Source organism: Mixophyes fleayi, chromosome 6 (genome assembly GCF_038048845.1).
Source record: "Mixophyes fleayi isolate aMixFle1 chromosome 6, aMixFle1.hap1, whole genome shotgun sequence".
Taxonomy (NCBI): domain Eukaryota; kingdom Metazoa; phylum Chordata; class Amphibia; order Anura; family Limnodynastidae; genus Mixophyes; species Mixophyes fleayi.
The window spans coordinates 215,397,158-215,422,220 of NC_134407.1; the positions used below are offsets into that span (position 1 = coordinate 215,397,158).

At 42.4% G+C, this 25,063-nt stretch overlaps 2 protein-coding genes across 2 annotated transcripts; both read left to right on the forward strand.

Annotated features, from left to right (window-relative positions):
- The first annotated feature begins 3,144 nt into the window (after positions 1–3,144).
- Positions 3,145–11,474, forward strand: LOC142160628 (oocyte zinc finger protein XlCOF29-like). The gene is made up of 3 exons (XM_075215491.1): positions 3,145–3,432; positions 10,038–10,143; positions 11,235–11,474. The coding sequence occupies exons 2-3, from the start codon at positions 10,066–10,068 to the stop codon at positions 11,472–11,474; spliced, it is 318 nt and encodes a 105-aa protein (XP_075071592.1). The 5' UTR covers positions 3,145–3,432; positions 10,038–10,065.
- Positions 11,475–14,197: 2,723 nt separating this feature from the next.
- LOC142159962 (uncharacterized) lies at positions 14,198–24,100 on the forward strand. The gene is made up of 2 exons (XM_075214873.1): positions 14,198–15,357; positions 23,347–24,100. Exon 1 carries the CDS (start codon positions 14,323–14,325, stop codon positions 15,136–15,138), a length of 816 nt encoding a protein of 271 aa, XP_075070974.1. The 5' UTR covers positions 14,198–14,322; the 3' UTR covers positions 15,139–15,357; positions 23,347–24,100.
- The last annotated feature ends 963 nt before the right edge of the window (positions 24,101–25,063 follow it).

Sequence of the window (25,063 nt, forward strand, 5' to 3'; positions counted from 1 at the left end):
TTTCTACAGGACACTTGTTAGAAGTTTGGAAACGAAGGAAAGTCCACTACTTATAGACTAGCTAATGTAGTGGCACCGCTGGTGTAGTGTGAGTGGCATAGCCGATATATTACTGTGGGCAGCACGATGGCTAAGTGGTTAGCACTTCTGCCTCACAGCGCTGGGGTCATGAGTTCAATTCCCGACCATGGCCTTATTTGTGTGGAAGTTGTATGTTCTCCCCGTGTTTGCGCCGGTTTCCTCCCACACTCCAAAAACATACTGGTAGGTTAATTGGCTGCTATCAAAATTGACCCTAGTCTGTGTGTGTGTGTGTTAGGGAATTTAGACTGTAAGCTCCAATGGGGCAGGCACTGATGTGAATGAGTTCTCTGTACAGCGCTGCGGAATTAGTGGCGCTAAATAAATAAATGATGATGATGATTATGCTGGGTCATGCTGCTATGAGATGCTTAGCAACCTAAGCTGCTGGTATAATATTTCATGGGCACTGCTAGTGTAATGGTACAGCTATTATAGTGTAAGGGGCATTGCTGGTACAATATGCAGCAGGCACTGTTGGCATGTGCAGGTCATTACTGGCTATAATTTGCAGGGCATTGCTGATTATAACGTGTTTATTTGTGGGGTTTTCTTTATTATAATGTCTGGGGCCCTTTTACTAGTTGTCCCTAGGAGTGCTTGTCCCTAGTGAGAACTGGTAGCAGTTTAATGTTCGATAACGTATGAAATCTATATGAAGATAAAATATAAACCAAAATCTTTTAAACGTTGCTCATCTTGGTAAACATGAGAATTACAGTGACAAAAATACATGTAAGATTTTTGAAAGCAGGTAAAAAATATCCGACATCACACTATAACATTGTGGGGCATATTCAATTGTCGCGGGTTTCCGCGGCGTTTAAACTACTACCGTTATTACGGTAGTAGTTAGCTGGATTTCAGCTCAGGGAGCTGCGAGCTGAAATCCAGCGAGAAACTAACCGTAATAACGGTAGTAGGGTAATAGCCCGTGGAGCGCGATATTTTCGACGTTTCCGCCGACAATTGAATATGCCCCTTTAAGTATGAAGATTTTCTGTATTTGTTACCAATTTATCTTATATAATTCACAATTTACGATTGATTTATCTTATATCATTGTTACAAAGTGTTATTTATATGCAATAATTCACTGGCAACTGTGAAAAATAAGAATATTACAAGTGGCTTCAGAGTTCCGTGACCATATAAAAGCACAGGACTGGCGCTGGTGTGAACCATCCCTGGGATTATCATGACCAGTCTTGGCAGTGGATCCAGGAACTAAAATGGAGGAATGAGAAACATAGCAGAGGGGCTGTAGAAACAATATAGCGTTACCCAAATCTTCTCTGGTATAGTATAGAGGAGGTATGTTGTAAAATGGACACTAGAGGGCTAGAGGGAGACCTTGTTATCTGTCACACTCTGAGATCACTACTCGCCAAATATAAATCAATGTTCACTGTTGTTTATAGAAGTATTTACAGCACTCATACATTGTAGGGATTACAGTATAGAAGGCATAAGAATGTGTGCGTATGTATGGAATGATAGCATAGGTATGTCAATGAATGGGATAATAGTATAGAAGATGTAGGAATGAATGGGGTGATATCATAGAAAATATGGGCATGAATGGGATAATATATTAAAAGGTACAGGAATTAACTAGATAATAATATAGGAGGTGTAAGGATGAATGGGATAATATAGAAGGTACAGAAATGAATGGGGTTATTATGTAGAGGGTGTAAGGATGAATTGGATGATAATATAATGGGAATGAATGGGATAATATAGAAGTTGTGGGGATTATGAGCTAATAATATAGAAGATGTTGGACTGGATGATAATATGTGTAGGGATGACAAGGATAAAATAACAGGAGATGTCTGAATGAATGGGACAATAATATAGGTGGTGTAGGAATGACTGGGACAATAGTACAGGTGGTGTAGGAATAAATGGGACAATAGTATAGGTGGTGTAGGAATGAATTGGATCATAATATAGTTGGTGTAGGAATGAATGTGACAATAGTAGGTGCTGTAGGAATGAATGGGACAATAATATAGGTGTAGGAATGAATGGGACAATAATATAGGTGTAGGAATGAATGGGACAATAATATAGGTGTAGGAATGAATGAGACAATAATAGGTGGTGTAGGAATGAATGAGACAATAATATAGGTGGTGTAGGAATGAATGGGACAATCAGTTGTTGTAGGAATGAATGAGACAGAGACAATAATAGGTGGTGTAGGAATGAATGGGACAATAATATAGGTGTAGGAATGAATGGGACAATCATATAGTTGGTGTAGGAATGAATGGGACAATAATATAGGTGTAGGAATGAATGGGACAATCATATAGTTGGTGTAGGAATAAATGGGACAATAATATAGGTGTAGAAATGAATGGGACAATAATATTGGTGTAGGAATGAATGGGACAATAATATAGGTGTAGAAATGAATGGGACAATAATATTGGTGTAGGAATGAATGGGACAATAATATAGGTGTATGAATGAATGGGACAATCATATAGTTGGTGTAGGAATGAATGGGACAATAATATAGGTGTATGAATGAATGGAACAATCATATAGTTGGTGTAGGAATGAATGGGACAATAATATAGGTGTAGGAATGAATGGGACAATAATATAGGTGTAGGAATGAATGGGACAATAATATAGGTGTTGTAGGAATGATTGGGACAATCATATAGTTGTTGCAGGAATGAATGGGATTATAATATAGGAGGTGTAAGGATGAATGGTATGATATATGTGTGAAGGTGAGAGACATGATAACATTGGGATGTAATGAGAGGACTGTAGATAGAGGACACACAGGAGATACTTTTATTAAGGACATTGTGCAAGAAAGGTGGATGATGATAATAACAGGGATCATCTTTCTGAATATTTCTGATTAATCAGGAGGGAATCCCCGGCACTGTGTTGTTAGTAGGGGAGACCCCAGACAACCCCGCTCCCGGATTGTAGGATTACCATATATGGAAAGTGTGAGGACACAGGACAGGGGGCGGCCATTTTCTCGTGGTCTAGAGCCTTTCAGGATTGCATATGAGTGAATCACAGGCTCTCACCCAGCGGTCCTCATGTTTAACCATTGATTTCAATGGGCAAATGTAAAATGGCAATGTCTGACTAAGTCACCCGTTAGAGAGCGTAGAGGTAATAATGACTGCAGGAAAACGGCCGCCATTTTCTTGTGGTCCTAATGGGTAAATACAATGTTATCCTCCTAGTTTTATTAGTCATTACAGACACATGACTACAATTCCCAGAATCCTCTTTTTAGCTATTGTTCTGTTCCTGTTACAAGGAAGATATGTTGTATAGGTGTTATTGGTGTGTCTCCTGGACCAGGTAATAACTGATATTATTATTATTATTATTATTATTATTATTATTATTTTAAAAAATAACATATGTAAACAGTGGTGCTGTACCTACTTTTTGGATAATTCTATAACAACTCCAAGGGCAACAGCACCAAGGAGCTCTTGGGAGATTTAATGTTATATCCTGGTGTATTATTATCATTATTTCTAAGCTGGAAGAGGTAATGACTCTAGTATTACTATTACTACAATTATTATTAGCACTGTATCTCATGGAAGATGTAATACATTATTTAAAGCTTTAAAAGCTATTCAATTGTTTTTTAACACAGTGGGTAAAACAGGATAATATACTGTTATATCTCGCACCTCCACGGGGTGTGTTAAAAATAAAAAACCTCTGAAAAGTATTTGAAATCATGTAAAAATGTTGAAAAAAAGTTAAACTTATGTTTATCACTAATGTCTAACTTGTGTAAGTTGATTTTCTTGTGAAAAAATATTGATATAAAAAAAACATTAAAAAAGATAAAAAATAAAATCACTATTTAATTATATTTATCTATGTTTTTGGTACAAATATGAATGTAGTAATGTGTTTGATAATTGTATGGTAAAAAAAATAGTTCAATAAAATAGTATGCTAAAGAAAGTACTGTATGTAGATATTATCAATGTGTAATGCAATCTAATGTAGGGAAATGTATGCAAAACCATTCTTTTGTGTTATACATGACCGCGTTAAAACTCCCCTAAAATCTCGCAAACACAATTTTTAATGCGCGGGGGCAGCGTTCCCTCTTTTTCAATTGAATTGCACAAGTTTTCCCGCTGCGTTAACTCAAAACGTTCACTATTGCCGACAAAAACCCGCGGGAGATTTTTTTTTTTAACACGCTAACAGTTGAATACCCCCCATTGTATATACACACCAACATGCCGTGACGTGTGTGCTGGTGATTGTGCTACTGGATCACATTATTCTAACGTTCTGCATTTGTATTATTTTGAAAGAATATTGCACAAGAGTGGGAATGTCTTATTTAGTGTGTAATCCATCTATCTGTTATTATTTTCTAACAATTTAAATAGCTGATATACAGAGCTGTGTCCCTGTCATCACAAGGTGCCTTTCCATATAGACTTTGCTCTAACTCCCGTCAGGTATATGACTGAAAGGAAGTGATGACTATTTTAAAAGCCATTTAATGAAACTAGTGATGGGTAGTTCACGAATGATTAGTTCAAATTAACTAATCTTCAAAGTGAACTAAATCATTTAGTTCACAGCTCTGGCAAAGATTAGTTCACCAGGAAGTAAAACAAGTGGGAGGAGTTAGAGATAAAGCCGAGCAGCTCCAGCAGCCTCACTCACTGTCTCACTCACACTGGCTCTTTTGTTTCTATTCAGCTCTCTCATTTAATACTCATGAGTCAGTACCTCTAAACTGCCAAAGGTGGCGCTGCTGTGCTCAGACATTGTGTGAGACTCTGAGGAGCTGATCACTGACTATGAGTCATTCTCCTCACTCAGGAGTTCAATAGTTCATCTAGTTCATTTCACTCAGTGACTCATACGAGTCTTCAAATCATTTCACTCTTCAAATCATTCCACTCTTTCGAATCTTTTCAATCATTTAGATCATTTAGCTCATGAGTCACAGGATACATTCCCTTCCCTGTCAGCTCCAGACACACTGCACTGCTGAGTGCTGCATGCTATATACTGTAGCTCTGTTTACTGCACCATATATACAGGGGAGATAAAGTGGAAGCGTTGCCCATAGCAACTAATCAGTTTATGTCATTTTATAGACTCTGCTAGATAAATGACAGAAGCTGATTAGTCATAATTGCCAACATTATGTTGGTTACGTCTGGGAGTTCCTGGAGCGGGGTATTGGTGTAGGGGGCGGGGCTTCGTGAATTACGCCATTTTGGCCCCACCCCCAGTGACTTGATGCCTATTTGGGGTCTTTTTACAGCTGTAAAAATTCCCCCCTAAGGTTTGATACATCTCCCCTATATCCTGATTGCACTGATCTCAATTTTAAAAGCAAAAAAGTGACACTTTATAATACTCTGAATTTGGGTCTTTTTCATTTGCATATTATGGAAATAAAAAATAATAATGAAAATGTAATTAACTTTGCAGAGCTCAACATGTCCCTACTAGTTTTGTATAAGTGATTGCCCTTTTTAAAATATTAAAAATGATCTGACATATTAAACTTTTCTGATCATTTTAACAGGACTATAACTCATCTAATGAGGAGTAGTAGATATGCCTACAGTATGTGTAATAGACTAGATCTATGTCTCCAATCACTTCTCTCAGCAGTGTTCCAGAGCCAGTGATCTAACTGAACTAACTGAGCTAAATGAACTAAATGAACTACTGAGTCAAATGAGTGAAATTAACTAATCTTTTGTGTGAACTAGATCAGAATGAACTAATCTTCAAAATGAACTAGATTTCCCATCACTAAATGAAACCACTAAATTGTAGAGTGATATAGTAATGTTGAGGTCATTTTAGGAATGAAAAAGAACAAATGGCAGGCTTAGAAAAGGTTAGAAAATTCATGGCGGCCAGCATTGATTGATGTATAAGAAGTAAGGAGGATATCTTTATAAAATCAGGGGAAACATTTAAGATACAGGACAGCAGGATTTTGCTGGCGGCTCTTGGATTCTCATTCGTTGGCCTCTCTCTCCTTGGACCTTCTTCATCAGCACCACTTCACTGTGCACTATCGCGACTTGTGGCAGCAGTGTGGCCTCTCTCCCCATTGACCTGATGTCTTGGCTCTGCATATATGTCCCTCTACCGTTCCGTTGACTAGGGACCTCCATGCGACCCTGGGCTCTCGTCCGCTATGCCGGACATCTCTGCCGCCATCTGCCTCTTGTGAATTTCCACGGCACTCGTGGTAAGTCCCCCTCCGCTGACGCTCCATTTTGAGCTTTAGAGGAGGGCACTTCAACCCACCCAACACTGTGACCTTGTCAGCAGCTTCTGCCACCCAAAACGTTCAGGCTGGGATAAGAGCTTCTCTGCATTAGAAGTCAGGATTAGTTCAACTCTGGTACTGCACTTACAAGGGATTGAAGTTGTAAATTATACCTGTACTTGGGCCCACCTCTACAAGCTTCAGCGTTCCCAGTCGTTGCTGCCTACCAAGTGGCTCTCACCAGAACATCATCTAAACACAAGGGACCTGATACACTCCTTTTGATTCCATTACTGGACTTTCTGGTTGTACTTTGTCTGTAATATAATTACTGGTGACATATATTAATTTCTTACTCTGGACTGCCTCTCCATCTCTGTTCTTCGACAGTCTATTATTGTAATGCGTCTACAGTCCTATTTAATTTCTCAATATTTCCACTCTGTTATTCATCTGTATTACCAAGTACCTCTACCTGCACTGCACTGAATGCTATCCATTTCTCCCCACACATCCTCTCCTCCTGACTATCCTCCCTTATCTCCCCTGTTCCCCTTCTTCCTCATCCTCCCTATCTACTATACTTACCCCCTTTAACCTACCCTATACCCACCCACCCCTTTGACTGTTAAGCCTCCATCTCCTCTGCTACCCGCCTGGACCACTTAGCTTCATGCCCCATTAACTTCTATTGTCTCTCATTGCTCCTCCTTCTAGAATGTTAGCTCTTATGTCCCAGGGTCCTCTACCTTATGTCTGACCATTCTTCGTCATCGTTGTTGTCACTGTCATGTCTTATGCCAATTTTTTTCCTGTATGAATATATGAATTGTTCTGTTAATTGCATCAATGCATTTATTATCCTGCTCAGCAGTACTTTTACCTACTATGTTTATAGTTTTCATGTATGCCATATCTATACAACATGTGCAAGGCACTGTAGAATCTGTGGTCCCATATAAATTCACGATGATGACGATCCCTATCACAAACACACATATACACTTTAGGGTTTATTTTATCAGCAGCCAGTTAACCTACCAGCATGTTTTTGGATTGTGGGAGGAAACTGAATAGTATAGTGGCTTTTGGAAGCTCTGGAGCGACATGACCCCCAGATGAAATTTTACTCGCAGTCAGACATGACAGATGCATCATGCAGATAGGGCAGCATCTCTTCAATCAGGTTGGGTCAGATGTCGGCAGACACAAGTATATCCGTCAGAAGCTCCTAGATATGGGAAGGCAACTGTTTTATGCCGGAAGAATTACTCTTTTGGAGAATATGTGTCACAGTCACTATGATGATCGGATCCTTAAGGCCTGTCTGGCTAGGCGCTACCCAGCCCAGAGTTGCAGATTCTAACGAAACAGATGGTTTTCACCAGGGACCCCCACAAGGAGGTATGGACTTTGCGACCTCTGCCCTGCAGGTTGCGGTCTTCTGATTGAGTGCCAGGCATGAGCAGTAGAGAGAACCCAGAGACACAGAATAGGTTATGATCCAACTGAAACAGTAGAAGGCCCGGTAATATAGTCTGCGGAAGGTATGGAAACCACTGAGGACAGCTGCAGAGTAGCTGGAGTCAAGGAGTTATAGACTGTGGCTGATATATAAACCACTGTGAATTGCTGCAGTTGCTGGAGACAGGAGCGATAGTCTGTGGCTGATATGGAGACCAATGTGGTAAAGATGACCCTGTTCAATCAAACAAGGGAAGGGGAAGTTTCCAAGATGCTGTTGACTACCTTCTTTCCAAGAGATACTTCGGATCTCCATGAGGATGTTGTCCTAGCGCTTTCTGAGCTTGAGAAGAAGCTCTGCTGGCACTTAACATGGATTGCAATCCGGGGAAAATAAGGGAGAAACGTTCCAATCCTACTGACACCAGCAATGCAAAGCGCAATGGAACTTCTTGCAGAGGAACATGAAGAATGTGGAATGGCTATCCAAAATGTCTATATATTTACCAGACCAGTTGTGTTGTCACATTTCAGTCTCCGATTGCATAAGCCATTTGTGTGGAGCTAAAAATCCAACACTGTCTTCCACGGTGCTTCGAAAGCATGTTGCCACTCATGCAAAGGTTCTCAACCTAAACGACACAGAATGGGATCAATTGGCAGACTTCCTTGAGCAGGACATCAGGGTGCACCGGCATCACTACCTCCTCCTAGAAGGAAGCCTCCAGCTTGCCAAGATCAGCAAACTTTTAATGGCTCGAGAGAGAGAAACACCGGCTGAATTCAAAGGCAAGAATTTGGAGGAGATGGAAATTGATCCAGACGGTAAGTTGGAAATCTTTTATCTGATGAATGGTTTTGACTTTTACCTCGTCCATGTACATATCTCTTCCTTTTTAGAACTAGTCCAGCTACAGAGTGATGTGTCGGAGGATGAGCAATTTCCTGAAACAGTGAGACAAGTGGACCTGCATTCAGTCGACACTTCCCCGTCATAAGAGAGCTGGTGTATGGACCCAGCAACACAGAACAAATGCCCAGCCAAGGCTTCCAAGTGTCGGTGTAGTAGACGGTTTTGTTATGCAGAGGCATGCTGCCTTTTCTGTTTTTTGCAGACTCACACTGGAACACTTTCAGGCCGTAAAGAGGTGCGGAGAAAATCCTGGGACAGAGATGAGATCCAGGCTTTAGAGAAGAACATGATTAAGTTTATTGTGAAATGCAGGATGCCGAGAAAACATGATTGCATTGCATGTATCATGGCTGAACCATCAGCACTGAAAGATCGAAACTGGTTAGCTGTAAAATTCTACATAAAGAACCGTTTAACAGCTGTAAAGATAAATAAAAAGTTGAAATGATACGCATGGTGGTTGATCATGACTGTAACCTTTTTGACTAGCCATGGCTTGGTGTTGGTGTTGCAGTCCCTATCAATACTTTGATCAAAGTCAAGCTGAAAAACTCAAGTGTTAACTCTGATGACAAACAGCTTCTAAATATACCATTATTATTGTCCTGTTGACAGGGCATTAGGAAATGGATGTCCCTATGTGTCATGTTTAAGACATGGGTTCTCACGATGCAATAAAAACAAGTGTGTGTGTTTGTGTGTGTGTGTTCCTCTTCTCATAGCACTAAGACACCAAAGTGACAACCACAAATGATCTGGTCACTTGGCACCAGCAACATCCATACCTCGTCCAATATCCCACCCAGTGTGTGCATAAAGATATTGAGGCTCAAGTCTCAGGCCCAGTATCATAATTTTCTCTAGACACAAGTACAGTTACAGTATTAATAAATGCTTGAGACAAATCTAAGGCTATTGTTGGGGGTTAAAAACACACACAAATTAATTCCCTTACCAAACCTCTTTTGTAGTATTTAAATTATTTGATAATTATCTCATTAGGTGCTCAGGCCCAGTCAGCATACACATTGTGATACGGCTCCAATGGGAGAAACATGTAGACTTGTGAATTGTTTATCCTTCTAAATTGTGCTATCACCTAAATACTTTTATGTTTGACACATTAAGGAAGAATGGGCTGCATACATGGTTATGCAGTTATAATAATTATTATCTTTCACAATACAAGATTCCAGGATGGGTCATACTCTCTAAGTAAACAGCATTATTGGAAAATGACATACAACATATTCAGTGATTGGGTTAATTATATCTGTCACTGTATGATTTTATTTCTAGAATATTGTCTTAGACTGAGCCACTCGGGATGGACAAGGAGAGGGACGAGATGACTGAGAGGATATTAAACCTCACCCTGGAGATCATCTACCTGCTGACGGGAGAGGTGAGGGATTCTTGGAGTAAAACTTTGACATTCTTATCTCTCTTAATAAAACAGGAATCTTATTGGGAGGGTCAGCAATTCTGGAGTGTCACAATCGCATCACTCATTTCTGTTATAACAGAACTTAATGGGTCCTTTGTCCACATCTGGTGGTCTTCCCCAAGGATTGTGTCCTTCTGGGATGACGTCACTGCTCTGATCACCGATGTCACTACAGTCCATGTCTCCAAATGCTCAAGGTCCTTCCTCTTGAGCTCCCCTACAGAGGTCCTAGACAAGTACTCATTAGAACTTTCCGTTCAGATCCTCAACACGGCCAGATGCTGGTTGCAAAACACTGGAAAAATCCAGACCCCCTCGAAACAGCAACTTCTCAATAAAATCTGCTATTTGGTGTCCACGGAAAAAATAACAGCATATTTATCAATAAATCTCATAAACTTTCCCAAATTTGGTGTTATTGGTTCACTTGCAATAGCCTCTCTGGCCCATTTCCAACACCTGATTGGGTCCAAAATGTCTCAGCCCTCTCCCTTTGAACGGTAATAAATTGTCTAAGTTCCGCATACTACCCTGTTTTGTCTAATTACCGCCCACCGGGGATCACAAGCTAGGTCTCCACCTCCCCTTTCCCTCTTCTTCCCCTCTACTCTTCTACGCTTCTTTTACCTACCACACACAGTGTCACACCCTTGCATTTGTCACTGAGGTTTTTTTAACCCATCCTCTGCTGGCAGAACTTGTTTGTCTACCTTCAGCATCTGGCTGCCCCGCTTGGGGTCTGGTTTTATATTCTTGGTTCTATCGCATGATGCTTTCTGTTTATATTTTTTTATTGAACAGTCTGTATATTTGTACAATGTATGATGAAAAAACATAAATAAAGTTGTTAAAAAAATAAAAAAAAAAACCTCAGAACTAAATTATAGACATCAAACATTATTTGGTTTGTATGAAACATCAGGAACAAGGGGATGTTTTATACTTTAGATTAATGATTCACAAAACCCTAAACTTCTGCCCAGGAAGAGACAGGTTTCTACTAAGGTGTCTATTTTTGCTAAGTTACACTTATCTTTCACAATTTTCAGGATTACACAGTTCTGAAGAAGACATCTGTGGAGTGTGTAAGTAGTCGTCCTTGTGTGTCAGGAGGACTGAGCAGGACCCAGAGCCCCATCACGGAGCCTCCACCTCACTCACTGATACATGAGAGAAACAATGACCAGAGGATTCTAGAACTCACCAACAAGATCATTCAGCTGCTGACTGGAGAGGTGACTGCTGGGATGGGACATTATACAGTAACACCAGGGGATGTGTCTGGGTGATGACTGTATCATTGTGTGTGTCAGGTTCCTATAAGGTGTCAGGATGTCACTGTCTATTTCTCCATGGAGGAGTGGGAGTATTTAGAAGGACACAAGGGTCTGTACAAGGACGTGATGATGGAGAATCACCAGAGCCTCACATCACTGGGTAAGAGGACACTTTCATTTATGTAAAAGAGAGAGCAGTTTTTAATGACCACCAGGATACACACAATTTGTTATAATCACATAGTCAGTTACTGTGTGTTTACTGCAGATGGATCAAGTAAGAGAAATATCCCACAGAGATGTCCCCGTCCTCTTTATTCACAGAATCACACAGAGGAAAATGACAGTATCCCACAGGATTATCAGGTAGATGAAACTGATGGTCCAAGCAAGTACCAAAGTGACTCTACACTATAACATCTGTAGAGACGCTGTGTGGTTCTTATACACTGATATTACTCTTGTTTAAGTCATTAGATCAGACATCATTAAATATGTTATGTTGTGCTTTTAGGGTGAATACCTGATTACTATTAAAGCAGAAGATATAGATGAGGTAGAAGACTCCTATGTGACTGATCAGCAGTGTACAGAGGAGGACATTCCTACATACATCAACGCAGGTGGGTAATAAACACTATATGACATACACTTGTTCAGTCACTACAATAGACTCTTGTTCTACACCCTCTGTCAGTACAAACTAATGCGGACAAAGTGTGTGCGCAGTGGGGGACTCCGGAGCCATCAGCCCCTATTATACACCTGTTCTCCTCCTCACATTATTTCATTGTGCTATCTACCAAGGTATGAGGAACTGAACCGTACTTGATTTATGTGGTTTATCTCCGTGATCTCACCTAGACTTCTGTTACTTGTAGCTAGCTGTATACCGAATCAACTTGTTCTTGACTTCTTTTCTGCTTAACCATATACTGGCTTCAGCTTGTTTAACTACACTGCGTTTCTGCTTGCACTGGTCTTGACTTGTTCCTGATTCCTTCCACTCTGGCAACTGTCCTACTTCTCTGATGCCAGATCCGTTACTGAAAGGATTACCAGGCTCAACCATGGAGTTCACCAGACCAGATTCTGCTCTGACCCAGCAGGTGATTGCATTGCCTCTAAACCTGCACTTTCAGGCCCAGGTTATACAAGGCCTCCAAAATCAGGTTCAAGATTTTCCAACTATAAAGATCAAATCACTGATTTACATCAGATTCAAAAATTGTGTGTTCATATACACAGGAAATCCATGTAACTTTCTATCCACTGTATATATTAAGTTAGTTATCTGTATTGATAAGTAGAATGGAGAGAAATTGGGTATTTGTATCATCCTTTAAGTATAAACGTTATCCACATCCTACTGGTTAAACCTCCTCTAAAACAGTTTCTACTCTGTATCCCAAACCTGAACCAATGTTGGATTTGATTCACGGACCTCTCCCTTCTGAAGAGAGCCACTGACAAGACTCCAAAGATCTGTGTATGTGCTGTGGTAACCCTGGTGACTAGCTAGTTGTCTAAACTAGCGGTGAGCCTTCAGCTGCGACCCCCCAGCCAGCTGATACTGATCTTATCAGAACAGGGGCAGACGACTTCCATGTGTCAGGCGCCGCCCTGCTGCTCCTTTGGGACGGCTGCCTGTCTCTGCTCCCGTTGCTTCTGGCTGCCAGGCAACCAGATGCAATACTTCTGGCCGGACCGCCGGTTCATTTGCGCATGCTCGTCCCGTTGCTAGTCAACGGGATGATAGTCTAATCTCCGATGGTGGCCGATGACAGCGCCGTCGCCTCTCACTCCATTGGCTGTCAGCACTATTTAAGGCAGCCCCTGTCCCCATGCCTGTGCAGAGTTTCAGGTCTTTTCCTGCTCCAGCATCCAGCCATAGTGTGATCTCCAGTCTCCTTACTACCTGGATTAGTTTGACTACTTCTTTGGATTTCCCCTGTGTATTGTTCGCTCCTGAAAGTTACAGACTCAGCATTGTTTGATCTTTCTTCTGGATTCTCCCTTGTACCTCGTTGCCAGCACGTTACCAGACCGGCTCACTTGACTACTCTCATTCTGTGCTTCGCTATACGACTCAGTGAAGGACCGCTACCTTTCACACCAAAAGATTTGAATCTTCCCTTGTATCCTTTTTCTTGGATCATGTACACTCAAAAGAGAATAATTTGATCTAGGTGCATTACTTTAAAACATTTTATTAAAATAATATATATATGTGTATATATATAATATATAAATGATATAGCATACAGAAAAGTCACACAGAAGGAGAAATCTATTCATTCGTCTTTTTACGGACTTTTGAAGCTTATTTGGGACTATTTATGTAACTCATATGTAGCGCCTATTGTTTCATCTTTTTGTACTGTCTTGGTAAGGTAATCTCTGTCATACAGGCCTCTTTGTTTACACCTAATATAAGTTTCTTCCGATGTGGAGCTATGATGTAGCCATAGGCTTCTCAGGGAAAGAGGAATCACTTCCCACCGTCTAAGGTAGACAATCTTAGAACATGGTCTCTTACAAAGAATTTCCTCTGGTGTTTGGCTCTTAATGTTAAAATCTGCAATGATAAATAAACAATCTTGTCATTGGCACTGACATAAGGAGTTGTGACTGAATCCCTATTTTCTTTCCAACAGATGGACACACCAGCAAGATCATGTCAGATGGGCTTCTCATTTTATCTCCAGATTATGAAATAGAAAATAATGACATAAGTCATTATACAGGGCAAACAAACTTTACCCCAGATATACATCCAGTACTTCACAGTACTGCATATGATTTTTTCCCTAACAACTCAGATATTGTTACACACAATACAATTCATATAGATGATACAATGTTTCCCTTTTCTGAATCTGTTAAGTATTTTACCTATGAAAATCACATAGTTAACAAGCAGTGTCTGTGTTCTGAGTGTGGAAAATGTTTTACACACAAATCATCTCTTGTAAAACATCAGAAAATACACACAGGCGAGAAGACGTTTGCATGTACTGAATGTGGGAAGTGTTTTACACAGAGATCAAATCTTATTAAACATCAGATAATTCATGCAATTGAAAAACCATTTGCATGTTCTGAGTGTGGAAAATGCTTTGCACAGAAAACAAGACTTATTATACACCAAAGAATGCACTCAGATGAGAAGCCATTTTCATGTTCTCAGTGTGGCAAATGTTTTACATATAAGCCGTATCTTTTTGAACATCAGAGAATTCACAGAAGTGACAAACCATTTCCCTGTTCTGAGTGTGGGAAATGTTTTACACAGAAATCACATCTTGTTAAGCATCAGATCATTCATAGAGGTGTGAAGCCATTTTCATGCTCTGATTGTGGCAAATGTTTTACAAAGAAATCAAATCTTGTGGAACATCAAAGAATTCACAAAGGCGAAAAGCCATTTCCATGTTCAGAGTGTGGAAAATGTTTTACATGTAAATCACATCTTGTTAAACATCTCAGAACTCACACAGGGGAGAAGCCATTTCCATGCTCTGAATGTGGGAAATGTTTTACACAGAAATCTAATCTTCTTGAACATCAACGAATTCACACAGGTGAGAAGCCGTTTACATGTTTTGATTGTGGGAAATGTTTTACAAAGAAATCTAATCTTGGCAAACATCAGAGAATTCACACACATTTATGATAGTGGAATGTTTGTCTCAATATGTCTATAAGTGTAAAGTGGCAAAAAATGAATTGAAATATAAAGTATTTCTCCAGCCCTTATAATGAATTGATCTCTCGCTCCAATATTGTTTCTAATACAAAGGTTTGAGTTGGCCTCCTGTGTAACACTGTTGCTATGTTGTTTTGGTTATTCTACTTGTGAATATTCATTTTACATTATAATTCTTTTTACTAGGTGTCACGGGCACTAGGAGTCTTTACCCAGGGATCACCAGGTGATAGGCTTACCAGAGCAGTATAGGTGGTAATATGGTACTCTGGTAGCAGGGTGATCACGGAACAGAAAATAGCAGATGATGAGATGCTCAGGAAAGTCTATGACTAGCAGCACTGGCAATATGGAGGTAGTAATACACGAGGAACTGTATGGACAAAGGACACGTGAAGGTAGTCAGTGGTCTGCGGTAGCAAGTTGTACCACTGCTATAGTGAGGAGGAATGTCCAACAGAAACGAGGAGGTGATGAGAGTCAGCGGTCTGCGGATAGCAAGTTGTACCGCTGTCTGAGTGAAGGAATGGAATCCAAGTGGAGGTATCCGGGGAGTCAGTGGTCTGCGTTAGCAAGTTGTACCACTGCTATGTGAGAGGATACTGGAACAGGTGAAACTGTAAACAGGAGTCAGTGGTCTGCCACTAGCAAGTTGTACTACTGAATATATATGTGAGGAGGTGCACGGGGAGAGACTGCAACACAATATATACACGGGCACCTTGACTTTGATCCACAGTAATATGCACAATATAAATGTATAAATGACTGAACAACACTGCCAATATAGAAAGTCTCTTGAAGTAATCCGGCATGAGATAACACAGTCAATGATGGCAGTAGTGTCAGCAGATAGTACACTCCAGAGGAGAACCAACACAGTCAATGATGGCAATAGACTCAGCGGATAGTACACTCCAGAGGAGAACCAACACAGTCCAGCAAGGTATGCAATACACAGCACAGTCAATGGGAAGTATGCATACCGTGGTTCAGGAGAAGGCAGTCAGACAGGAGTGCAGAGATACCTGAAGGGCAGGAGGCCAGCAGGATACAAGTCCCTGGATGGGTGAAGCAGGGGTCTAGCAGGTGCAGCGCACAGGTAGGTAGACCAGCAGGGAACACAGGAAGGCGTGGAGAGCGGATCAGCAGTAGATGGATGAGTAGCGCTGAGAAGTAACAGCAGCGGGTCTCTGCGGGAATACGGAGGTAACCAATAGCAACCAGCAGGTGCAGTAACGATGGGACACCGGAGCAGAGTTGAACTGGAACAGATGATCACGGAGAGTAGCGGGTAGCAATAGTGGCAGCAGACTCAAGGAAACACGGTAGAGTAGACGAGGACTGAAGACTGAAGCGCACAGAGGCAGCGGATAGGAATCAGCTAAACAGTCACGATGAAACACAGACGGGTTGCAGGTTGAAGACTGTAGTGCACGGAGGCAGCGGATAGGAATCAGCTGGCAGTCACGATGATGAAACACAGACGAGTTGCAGGTTGAAGCCTGTAGTGCACGGAGGCAGCGGATAGGAATCAGCTGGCAGTCACAATCATGAACAGGTGAGTGGATGTGGTTGAAGCCTGTAATGCACGGAGGCAGCGGATAGGCATCAGCTAACAGTCCCAATGATACATGGTAGAGTTGAAGTGATTAGAAGACTGTAGTGCACGGAGGCAGCGGATAGGAATCAGCTCACAGTCACGATGATATAGTAGATGGTAGAAGTGGTATGGGAACCACAGTAGCAGAAGTGGTTTGGAAACCACAGAGGTAGAAGTGGTTTGGAAACCACAGGAATCAGCAGGGCTGAATGAACAAGGAAACACAGGAACACCTTCAGAGACTCATGGGGAATGAGACTCCAAGATCAGGCAACATGGTGTTGACCACAGGTGCTTAATATAGGGAGGTTGCCTGATCTGCCAATTAAGTTAAAGGAACATACACTGAAGGTTTGGAAAGGGCTGCGCATGCGCAGTCCCTCAGGATAGAGGACGTCCACGGTTCCTAATAGTCCGGGAAGAAGCACTCACAGTCCGGTGAGTGACAGTACCCCCCCTTTTAAAGGTGGGCACAGAACGCCTGGAACCGGGCTTGTCCGGATTTTTGGAATAAAACTTCTTCAGAAGGGCAGGAGCATTAAGATCTTCAGCTTTGATCCATGAACGCTCTTCAGGACCAAAGCCCTTCCAATGAACGAGGAAACGGAGGACTCCTCGCGAAATTTTTGCATCCAATACCTCAGTAATCTCGAAATCCTCCTCCTGATGAACTTGAACTGGCTGCGGTGCTGAGGGAGGAGTCGAGAAACGATTGATAATAAGAGGTTTGAGTAAGGACACATGGAAGGCATTGGAAATCCGAAGATTCTTAGGAAGAAGAAGTTTAACACATACTGGATTGATAACTTGAATGATCCTATATGGACCAATAAAACGAGGGGCGAATTTCATAGATGGAACCTTCAAACGAATATTTTTGGTAGATAACCAGACACGATCTCCAATTTTTAGTGGTGGAATAGCCCGCCTCTTCTTATCTGCGAAAGACTTATATTTGTTAGATGTCTTCTTTAAACAGGTTTTGACCTGAGACCAGATATTTTTGAAGGTCTGACAAGCAGTCTCCACAGCAGGAACTTGGGTGGGCGGGAGGGCAGGAAATTCCGGAAAAGACGGATGGTGACCGTAGACCACAAAGAATGGAGTTTTGGATGATGACTCATGGTACATGTTGTTATGGGCGAATTCAGCCCAAGGGAGCAATTCTACCCAGTTGTCTTGGTTGGCTGAAGAGAACATCCTAATAAAAGTCTCAAGATCTTGATTGACTCGTTCCGTTTGTCCGTTAGATTGCGGATGGTAAGACGATGAGAGTGCTAATCGTATGCCCAAGGTTTTACAAAGGGCCCGCCAGAATCTGGAAACGAATTGTACTCCTCTATCTGACACAATCTCAGACGGACATCCATGGATGCGGAAGATTTCTTTAATGAAATGTTCAGCCAGAGTAGACGAGGAAGGTAAACCGGACAGAGGGACGAAATGAGCCATCTTCGAAAATCTGTCTACCACTACCCAAATAGTATTGTGATTCTTACTTGGTGGCAAATCAGTAACGAAATCCATACTAATATGGGTCCAAGGCTTGGACGGAATGGGTAGTGGTCGCAGCAACCCTGCTGGAGTTCTGCGGGAGGATTTGAACTGAGAACATAAATCACAGGAAGCAATAAACTCTTTGACGTCTCTCCTCATTGAAGGCCACCAGTAACTACGAGAGAGAATCTCAAAGGTCTTATGTTCACCGGCGTGTCCAGAAAAACGAGAGGCATGGAACCACGAAAGGATTTTCCTCCTCAGAGTAGGAGGCACGAGGGTCTTCCCAAATGGTAGCATTTTGGTGGATGACGCAGCCAGAGAAATACATTTGGGGTCTAGAATAGCATGGTTGGGAACCTCTTCTACATCAGAGGACGTCACAAAAGCTCGAGATAGAGCGTCAGCTTTCTTGTTCTTAGCAGCTGGTTTGAAGGTTATAATTAATTCAAAACGGGAAAAGAAAAGAGACCATCTTGCTTGACGAGGGTTCAAGCATTGAGCAGATTGCAAATATGACAAGTTCTTATGATCCGTGAAGATCGTCACAGGATGGCGAGCTCCTTCCAACAAGTATCTCCATTCCTCTAATGCAGCTTTGATGGCCAGCAACTCCTTGTCCCCGATAGTATAGTTTTTCTCTGCGGGCAGAAGACCCCGAGAGTAGAAGGCACAAGGATGTAATTTTTGTTGCTCCGAGCGTTGGGAGAGAATAGCTCCTAAGCCCACATTAGAGGCATCTACTTCTAGGAAGAAGGGGAGTGTCACATCAGGTTGTCGCAGAATGGGAGCAGACGAGAAGGACTCTTTGAGGATTTGAAAGGCTTGGAGAGCCTCAGATGACCATTGCTTAGTATTAGCCCCTTTCCGAGTTAAGGCCACAATGGGAGATGCAATGGATGAGAAGTCTTGAATGAAGCGTCTATAGTAATTGGCAAAACCTAAAAAACGCTGGATGGCACGAAGAGTAGTTGGCTGAGGCCAATGTAGTACAGCATTTACTTTGTCTGGATCCATCTTCAGGCCAACTCCGGAAACTATATACCCCAAGAATGGAATCTGGGGTAACTCGAATGAACATTTTTCCAATTTACAGAACAATGAGTTTTTCCGTAGTCTGGAGAGGACCTCTGCCACATGTTGGTGATGAGAAGGCAGGTCCTGTGAGAAGATCAATATGTCGTCCAGGTAGACAACGACACATACATATAATAAGTCCCGAAAGATCTCATTGATGAAACCCTGGAAAACCGCGGGGGCATTACACAGCCCGAAGGGCATTACTAAATATTCGTAATGCCCATCTCTGGTGTTAAACGCGGTCTTCCATTCGTCACCGGAACGGATTCTAATTAAATTGTAGGCACCACGAAGATCCAACTTAGTAAATATCCGAGCTCCCTTGATGCGATCAAATAGCTCAGTGATCAGCGGAATGGGATACCGATTCTTGATAGTAATGGCGTTGAGTCCACGAAAATCTATACAAGGGCGTAATGATCCATCCTTCTTTTTGACGAAGAAGAACCCAGCTCCAGCGGGAGAGGTGGAAGGTCGAATGAACCCACGCTGGAGATTCTCCTGTATGTACTCAGATGTGGCTTGAGTTTCAGGTAACGAGAGAGGATAGACCCGACCCCTGGGAGGAGTCTTGCCAGGTAGAAGGTCGATCGGACAATCCCAAGAACGATGAGGAGGAAGACGTTCAGACTGAGCTTTATCAAACACATCGGCAAATGAAGCATACTGAGGAGGGAGTCCCGGGGAGGACGATGAGATGGAAGATTGCTGTACTTTAAGAGGAATAACTTGAGAGAGACAACGATGGTGACATTCAGGCCCCCAAGACGTAACTTGAGGGGTGCGCCAGTCAATCTGGGGAGAGTGACATTGAAGCCATGGAAGGCCTAAGACAATCGGACTTGTCGTAACAGGAAGAATTAAAAACGAAATTTCTTCATGGTGTAGTACACCAATCTGAAGGGTTACTGGAGACGTACTCTGGGTGATGAGACCATTGATGAGACGTGATCCATCTATAGCCGTCACAGTAATGGGTGTTTTTAAAGTGATCACTGGTAGGGACCATTGATTCACTAGTGATTTAGAAATGAAATTTCCTGCTGCTCCGGAATCAATCAATGCCTGTGACTCAAAGGATTTGGTAGCAAAGGAAATCGTAACATCGAAAGCGCAGACTTTAGATTTCATAGACAATGGAGAGGACTCCAGGGACCCTAACTTCACCTCTCCAGAACTAGTTAGGGCCTGGCATTTCCCGATTTCTTAGGGCAAGAACTGAGCATATGTGTGGAATCAGCACAATAGATACAGAGTCTATTCTTTACTCTTCGTTTCCTCTCTTCTAAAGATAATTTGGAACGTCCTATCTCCATGGGAATCACAGAAGGTGAAACTGGACGAAATTGAGGGTTTAAACGAAGAGGTGCTTTAGCAGAAGTTGTTTTCTCAGATTCTCTTTCACGAAATCTCATGTCTACACGATGGCAAAGAGAGATCAAATCTTCTAGTGACGAAGGAAGCTCTTGGGTAGTCAGTGCATCTTTAATTTTATCGGAGAGCCCCTGCCAGAAGGCGGCAACTAATGCTTCAGTGTTCCACTGAAGTTCAGAGGCTAAGATCCTAAATTGAATGACATACTGTCCTACTGTATGGGAGCCTTGTCGCAAACGAAGAATGCTGGAAGCAGCGGAGGTCACACGACCTGGTTCATCGAACACACTTCGGAACGTGGAAATGAATTTGGCACTATCTTGTAGAATTGGATCGTTTCTTTCCCACAGAGGGGAGGCCCAAGCCAGGGCTTGTCCAGAAAACAATGAGATAAGATAGGCCACTCTGGAACGATGGGTAGAAAAATTTTGAGGTTGGAGTTCAAAATGGACTGAACATTGGTTAAGGAAACCTCTACAAGTTTTGGGGTCCCCGTCATATTTTGACGGAGTAGGCAGGTGAAGCGTAGGAGCTGTAGACACCTGGGATGGCACTGGGGAAACGGAGGAAAGCACAGGAGCTTCAATACTAGCTGTAACAGTCTGTCCAGATGTTCCTTGGGAGGTTAACGATTGGTAACATTGAAGTAACAGCTGTTGGCGAGCATCCTGTTGCTCCACACGGCTGACCAGATGCTGCAGCATCTCTTTAGCAGTAGGTTCCGTATCTGGGTCTGTCATGGCCTGATCTTACTGTCACGGGCACTAGGAGTCTTTACCCAGGGATCACCAGGTGATAGGCTTACCAGAGCAGTATAGGTGGTAATATGGTACTCTGGTAGCAGGGTGATCACGGAACAGAAAATAGCAGATGATGAGATGCTCAGGAAAGTCTATGACTAGCAGCACTGGCAATATGGAGGTAGTAATACACGAGGAACTGTATGGACAAAGGACACGTGAAGGTAGTCAGTGGTCTGCGGTAGCAAGTTGTACCACTGCTATAGTGAGGAGGAATGTCCAACAGAAACGAGGAGGTGATGAGAGTCAGCGGTCTGCGGATAGCAAGTTGTACCGCTGTCTGAGTGAAGGAATGGAATCCAAGTGGAGGTATCCGGGGAGTCAGTGGTCTGCGTTAGCAAGTTGTACCACTGCTATGTGAGAGGATACTGGAACAGGTGAAACTGTAAACAGGAGTCAGTGGTCTGCCACTAGCAAGTTGTACTACTGAATATATATGTGAGGAGGTGCACGGGGAGAGACTGCAACACAATATATACACGGGCACCTTGACTTTGATCCACAGTAATATGCACAATATAAATGTATAAATGACTGAACAACACTGCCAATATAGAAAGTCTCTTGAAGTAATCCGGCATGAGATAACACAGTCAATGATGGCAGTAGTGTCAGCAGATAGTACACTCCAGAGGAGAACCAACACAGTCAATGATGGCAATAGACTCAGCGGATAGTACACTCCAGAGGAGAACCAACACAGTCCAGCAAGGTATGCAATACACAGCACAGTCAATGGGAAGTATGCATACCGTGGTTCAGGAGAAGGCAGTCAGACAGGAGTGCAGAGATACCTGAAGGGCAGGAGGCCAGCAGGATACAAGTCCCTGGATGGGTGAAGCAGGGGTCTAGCAGGTGCAGCGCACAGGTAGGTAGACCAGCAGGGAACACAGGAAGGCGTGGAGAGCGGATCAGCAGTAGATGGATGAGTAGCGCTGAGAAGTAACAGCAGCGGGTCTCTGCGGGAATACGGAGGTAACCAATAGCAACCAGCAGGTGCAGTAACGATGGGACACCGGAGCAGAGTTGAACTGGAACAGATGATCACGGAGAGTAGCGGGTAGCAATAGTGGCAGCAGACTCAAGGAAACACGGTAGAGTAGACGAGGACTGAAGACTGAAGCGCACAGAGGCAGCGGATAGGAATCAGCTAAACAGTCACGATGAAACACAGACGGGTTGCAGGTTGAAGACTGTAGTGCACGGAGGCAGCGGATAGGAATCAGCTGGCAGTCACGATGATGAAACACAGACGAGTTGCAGGTTGAAGCCTGTAGTGCACGGAGGCAGCGGATAGGAATCAGCTGGCAGTCACAATCATGAACAGGTGAGTGGATGTGGTTGAAGCCTGTAATGCACGGAGGCAGCGGATAGGCATCAGCTAACAGTCCCAATGATACATGGTAGAGTTGAAGTGATTAGAAGACTGTAGTGCACGGAGGCAGCGGATAGGAATCAGCTCACAGTCACGATGATATAGTAGATGGTAGAAGTGGTATGGGAACCACAGTAGCAGAAGTGGTTTGGAAACCACAGAGGTAGAAGTGGTTTGGAAACCACAGGAATCAGCAGGGCTGAATGAACAAGGAAACACAGGAACACCTTCAGAGACTCATGGGGAATGAGACTCCAAGATCAGGCAACATGGTGTTGACCACAGGTGCTTAATATAGGGAGGTTGCCTGATCTGCCAATTAAGTTAAAGGAACATACACTGAAGGTTTGGAAAGGGCTGCGCATGCGCAGTCCCTCAGGATAGAGGACGTCCACGGTTCCTAATAGTCCGGGAAGAAGCACTCACAGTCCGGTGAGTGACACTAGGTCATTAATGTCACCAACAGTATTGAAAGCTTTGATGTATCAATTTGTATTTCATGTGGATCCTATTGGTTTATTGTACTGACTTGTCTGTAATATTTAATAAAAAAAATGTAAAAATATATTTTTTTAAAGGTAAATATCTAGCAAAAAACACATAATTATTTTAAAGGGGTACAGGACACACCTGCTGGCTGTACATATGTTTCCATTTAGGAACTGGATGGACTTTTGGGGCTTTCAAAACTTCCGTTGTTGTTCCTGACTTTATATTACATTCCACAGTTTCGTAAGGCTGGAGAAAGTCTGGTTGCCTGGTGTCAATGACAGCAAGAAGTTATAGAGATGATTGGTGAAGAGAGATGAGGCCTCGGTATCTATAGTAGAACCTGAGAAGACAATATACTGTGGTTCCAATATGGTCTTGATTGTTTTAAACATACAGCCAAATCTGCAATGGGTTTATGTTTCTTGAGCAAGAGTTTGTAAATTCTCTCTCTCCTATCTTTCTACTTTCTCTTATTAGCAGATGACAGAGAAAAACCATAATATGTATTTTTTATTTAGCCCAGGATGACGCTAAATTGTATTACAACCAAGTCTACGGTGGTCAGAAGAAATGAATGTGGTCACACACATGGTATTAAACTTGCTTTAAGCGCTGACCCACAGGATTGTTGTTCATACAACCTGGTTGTCCAGAAAACATGTCCCCATTCCTCTTTTGCACCCTATGTCTGTATTGAAACTAGCATTTCGGCAATGTTTACTTCAGGAATATTGTGTGTCCAGTCTCTGGGGCATCTTAAAGCAGAGTGGATTTTTGGTAAAACCCCAATTTAATAAGGCTTACTAGATATAATTGTTCCTACTTTCTTTTCCCTGGCTGATACACTTAATGATTCACCCACCTCCTCATAGTTTACTAATGATTCTAGCATTTATCCAGAAATGTACCTTCCATAGAGGGTACAGTAAGGAGCCTAGTATAAAGGTTCTGACCATCTATTATAAACAGTGTCCCAGGGCTTCTTGGAGCTGCAATGTTGCTCATTCTGCCCTGCATTTAAGCAGTGTTATCATCATCATCATTTATTTATATAGCGCCACTGATTCCGCAGCGCTGTACAGAGAACTCACTCACATCAGTCCCTGCCCTATTGGAGCTTACAGTCTAAATTCCCTAACATACACACACAGACAGAAACACAGACTAGGCTCAATTTGATAGCAGCCAATTAACCTAGCAGTATGTTTTTGGAGTGTGGGAGGAAACCGGCGCACCTGGAGGAAACCCACGCAAACACGGGGAGAACATACAAACTCCTCACAGATAAGGTCATGGTCGGGAATTGAACTCATGACCCCAGCGAGGCAGAAGTGCTAACCACTGAGCCACTGTGCTTCTTATCACATTAATATCAGATTGTCCCTCTGCTACAAAGGTTCTTTGCATATACAGGAGGCCTTTGCAATGACTGACATAAACCAGCTCAAATGGAGAGAAACCAATGGAAACATGAAGCATGATGCTTCTTCCCAATTGTGGATCAAGACCTCCATAGTCTCTGGAAGGCGCTTAAGTCATAGGGTAAATGTATCAAGCCGAGATTTTTCCGGCGGGTTTTAAAAACCAATCAGATTCTAGCTATCATTTATTTAGTACATTCTACAAAATGACAGCTAGAATCTCATTGGTTGCTATAGGCAACATCTCCAC